The sequence below is a fragment of the Notamacropus eugenii genome, chromosome 3 (assembly GCF_028372415.1).
Source record: "Notamacropus eugenii isolate mMacEug1 chromosome 3, mMacEug1.pri_v2, whole genome shotgun sequence".
Classification (NCBI taxonomy): domain Eukaryota; kingdom Metazoa; phylum Chordata; class Mammalia; order Diprotodontia; family Macropodidae; genus Notamacropus; species Notamacropus eugenii.
The window spans coordinates 104,504,486-104,508,747 of NC_092874.1; the positions used below are offsets into that span (position 1 = coordinate 104,504,486).

The window sequence follows — 4,262 nt, forward strand, 5'->3', positions numbered from 1 at the left end:
CATCTGAAAGAATGGAAGAAAATATCTGTTCACCAAGAAATATAATCTCAATAGTCTTATTTTCCCCTGTTTGGGGCATTTTTCTAGCCAGTTAGTTGACTTTTGAGTTCTTTGTCAGGTGGAGGGTATACTCTAGGGACTTGTAAGTTCTCAGTTTCCTCCAAGGTGGCACAATCAAGGGAGAGGAGTTATTCCTTTCCTGGCCTGCACTGTGGTTTGGGAGAAACCACAAGCTTTTATGCCCAGGATCTGTGAGTAGAATTCCCTCTCCAGAGCCTCCACCAGCTCCATCATGCCAGTGCTCTTCCTCACCCCAGAGCCACCATTCAGGGCTGAGACTCAGCTCAGTGGCTTAATTCCCCCAGAGTCTTTAGCCTGAGGGCTCCTAAAATGGACACTCTGCTGCAGGGACCACTGCTGCCCTGGGGCCTCCAGGCCAGACCTCCTTCCCTCCTAACCCAGGTGTAACAGCTTTCTCACTGATTTTTGAAGCTGCCTTTGGCATTTGGGGGTTGAGTTATCTGGAAACTGCAGCTGCTCTCTGGGGTTCCATTCCCTGAGGCCTGCTCTAGTCCTGTCCCTGCTGTGCAGCACAGCCAAGATTGGGCTGGGCTTTGCCTCCCTATGATAGACATTTCCTGTCAGCCTTCCAGGCTTTCTTGGGCTGGAAATTCCTTTAACTCCATTGTTTTGTTTCTTCTCTTGCTCTAGAATTTGTTTAAGGTCATTTTTACAGGTATTTTGTGGGCTATGAGGGAAGAGCTATAGCAGGTGGATCTTTCTACTCCACCATCTTGGCTCCACCCCTAAAATTACTTTCAATAAAAACTTTCCTGCATATTCCAATGAATAAAATTGGATTGCAACCTATTTGATGTCTTTTATCTCTCTAGCTGAAATACTGAAAATGGATGAAAAAGGAAATTGTATTAACATAACACTGGATTTTAGACCATAATCACTAAAAACTGATTGTCTTATGAACTTTTGGCTAAAAATAAAATAAATTCTCACCACTCAGCAAGAAAGTTTGTAAAATTATCCTACCATTTACAACCATATGGTAGTGTGAGCAATCATTTTATTCTTTATTTTTATTTTCATTCAAAATATAAAACTAAAATAAATGCAAAACCATAGTCAAAACTATGTTTGTCTTCCACTGAGCAAAAGCATGTTCAATTTTTTAAAAAATCCAGTATCCAAATTCTTTGTATGTAATTATTACATTATTCTAAATATCTTCAAAGTTGTCACTAATTTTAAACTCCTACTTATTTTCAACAAAATGATAAAGAAATACACCCTCAAGTCTTCAAAGTCATAGAAAACATGTGAAGTTTTACTGAATTAGTCCTTTCAATTCTTACACAATATCCTACATAAAATATTTTATAATTAAAATTTTGTAAATGTACATTTAGTTTTCATAAAGGCAAAATATAAATTGTATATATTAAATTATAGAATACACATTTTAATTTTGAGTTTTTGAGAATAAAAGTTGTCATTTTCGTTACTACAAGTAGTAATAATATTAAATTACATTGAGGATTCCTAATACATTTTTTGTTGCAGTTGTAGCAAGAAGATAAGTAATCAAAAAAGTTGGGAGCCACTGGTCTAGTGAAAAAAGGCCTGATTTGAAACCAAAAGACCTGAATTCATATCACAGCTCTGGAACTCATTACCTGTGTGACTTTGGAGTAATTTCACTTTCGTGGATTTCATTTTCCACCCAGGTGAAATAAAGAGATGAGACTAGCAAATGACTCCTAAGGTCCCCTCTGGTCTAAATCAAAGAAAATTGTATGAACTTTCTCCTCGCACCCCCTACCCATTAAAAAAAATGTTTCTTGAAATGTATTTACAATAGCTCTCCTAAATTAGGCATTGCCTCTATCAGCCTAAGCTTGTTAGAGCCTGACTTCCATAATTAATGCTATAACCAAGATTTTCTGACATTGATTTTTCAAAGTGTTTCTGTCTTAGCTAGAACAAAAGACTTTAAAATTACATTGAAGAGTTTTATAAAAGCAAAACTAAAGTGGATTCATCATATAGATTTTGTGATAGACAAAGCATCTGTGACATCCTTGAACATTTAGTTTATGGAATGAAAACCCAGAGGTAAAATTTTATCAGGTTGTTTGAAAATGTCCTTTGAAAACTGAATGATTTTTGTACTTTTTTTAGAAGACGAGGACACAGCAACAAGGGTAAAAGATGTTACGAGGACAACTAGAGTATTCCACTGATAATCTCCAAATGTCAGGAGAAAGGAAGGCCTCCAACTTGCAGGCTGGAGACCTGTTATGGTGAACTCAAGAGAGGAAAAAAGTAAAACAGAATGGCAGGCATAGACAGGCATCAATAAGGCCTCATTGGAAGTCAGACACTGGTAAATCCATGATGTCACAGATTCATTTGAATATCTGAGTATGAGAATAATGAATGAGGAAAATGTTTCATTTCCATCAGGACTTCAATAGGATAAAAAATTTGAGGTCAAAGGATGTACTCTGTTCCAGTCCTCAGGAGAGTCTTTTCTTTGGTGTGGGCGAGAGATATGCATATTTTAGATAGGAGATGATATCCTCTTGTCATTCCAGAAGGTTTTAGGCAGAAGAAGAAGCTCCATGAGTGCTCCTCCTAGCTGGGAGTTGCCAAGGATAAGCACGAAGGGATGAAAATATGTTGACAGGTAAATCATAATTTGCTGTGGCCAGTACCAGGTACTCCCAACATTTGAAAAGGCAGTATCAAGGATAAAAGACATAAAAGAAAGACTATAAAGGACAAGGAAAGAGACCAGAGATTTCAGAGCTCTGTTGTGAGCCTGAGTACTAGCATCCTGGGTACTGTGGGCATTATGTTGCATTTTCCAGGAGTGTCTCAGCAGAGAAGTAATCAGTAGAATTGTTGATACTACAAACATAGAAAAAGGGATAGAAAAAGTAAAGAATTTCAAAGGGAGAAAATAGTGGATATTTACTTTCCTAGTGAAGCCATGTAAGGTTAGGTTCCCAGAGAATGTTCCCTGCAAGAATGCCTGGTACAAAGCATTGTTCCCCAGGAAAAATAGCATGGAGACCATAAAAGAGATTAGCAGAGAAACTAGTAGGAACCAGGGTACTAGTACCTTGATTCTCCACTTCACCCAAAGGAAAACGGGGTGAGTGAAGTTTGCAATCTTCACACAGAAGAGGACACTAAGCCAAGTGGCAAACCAAATTGTGATCAAATTCAGAAAATCCCAGCAAATCCCAAAGTACTGGTGGAAAGGCTGCTTAGAATATTGTAGGTAGTGAAAAAAATAGTAAACGTTGTGTATTATTGCAACCCCCAGCAAGCAGAAGCGGGAGGCACCCAAACTGATCAGGATCATGTCACAGGGAGACAGATGGTGGCATCGAACCCACTCCCTTCCAAGTACCACAATAATGAAGCTGTTAGCCATAATTCCTAGAAAGCATAACAGGACAAAGAGAACCATGGTGAAGATTGTGAATGGTCCCACCATTTCAGTCCTTCATAGAATTACTGCTCTTTCTTAGGTTTCTGCTGGCCTTTGACTCATGGAGTTCCTGCTTTGCTTAATGAGATATACAGGGAAAATGCTCTGCCCTTTCTCTCCAAGCAACAATATAATTAGAAAATCCTGGGAGGTTGTAGAGAAAAGGTCCATGCAGTTCTATGTGGATGTAAATCTCCACCAGTCTCATTTACAACTGCTCTTTTCAAATGCATGTGATTTGCATTCCTTTGCTGGATCAGTGAGTGAAAACAATTTCTCTGGACTCCTGTCATGGAAACTGAGTATTTCTGTCATAATATACATAAAGAGCTGGAAGCACTTTTAGGGGTCATCTAGTCTAATCCTCAAATTTTGTGAATGAAAAAAATTGAGGGCCAGAAAGATTGTGACTTGCCCAAGGTCACACAGGTATTTAGTTTCAGAGGTATGACTTGAATCTGTCCTTTAATTTGAGAGCTAGTACACCTTGGACTGTACCAAGATGCTGTGTAACCCTACTCCCTAAAAACAAAAATATTCCTCCAGATAACCTGACAACACTTGGAGTGTAGGATTGGTAATGATAAGAGAACAAAGAATTACCTTTCTATAACTATATGTACTTAGTGTTTTGTTCCTTTTTTTGCACGCATAACACACTTTCAAGTTTAATCTGGATTACTGACATTTTCTCCATCACTTTCTTAAGTCTAGACAATTAGCAAAACAACACATTGAGGCTTGA

At 38.2% G+C, this 4,262-nt stretch overlaps 1 protein-coding gene across 1 annotated transcript; it reads right to left on the reverse strand.

Annotated features, from left to right (window-relative positions):
* Window positions 1-2,578: 2,578 nt before the first annotated feature.
* On the reverse strand, window positions 2,579-3,523 carry LOC140531210 (taste receptor type 2 member 41-like). The gene has a single exon (XM_072650276.1). The coding sequence runs from the start codon at window positions 3,521-3,523 to the stop codon at window positions 2,579-2,581; it is 945 nt and encodes a 314-aa protein (XP_072506377.1).
* Between the last annotated feature and the right edge of the window lie 739 nt (window positions 3,524-4,262).

Bases quoted from the DNA above. Each gene is read 5' to 3' on its own strand.
- LOC140531210 (XM_072650276.1), bottom strand. From the start codon at position 3,523: ATGGTGGGACCATTCACAATCTTCACCATGGTTCTCTTTGTCCTGTTA.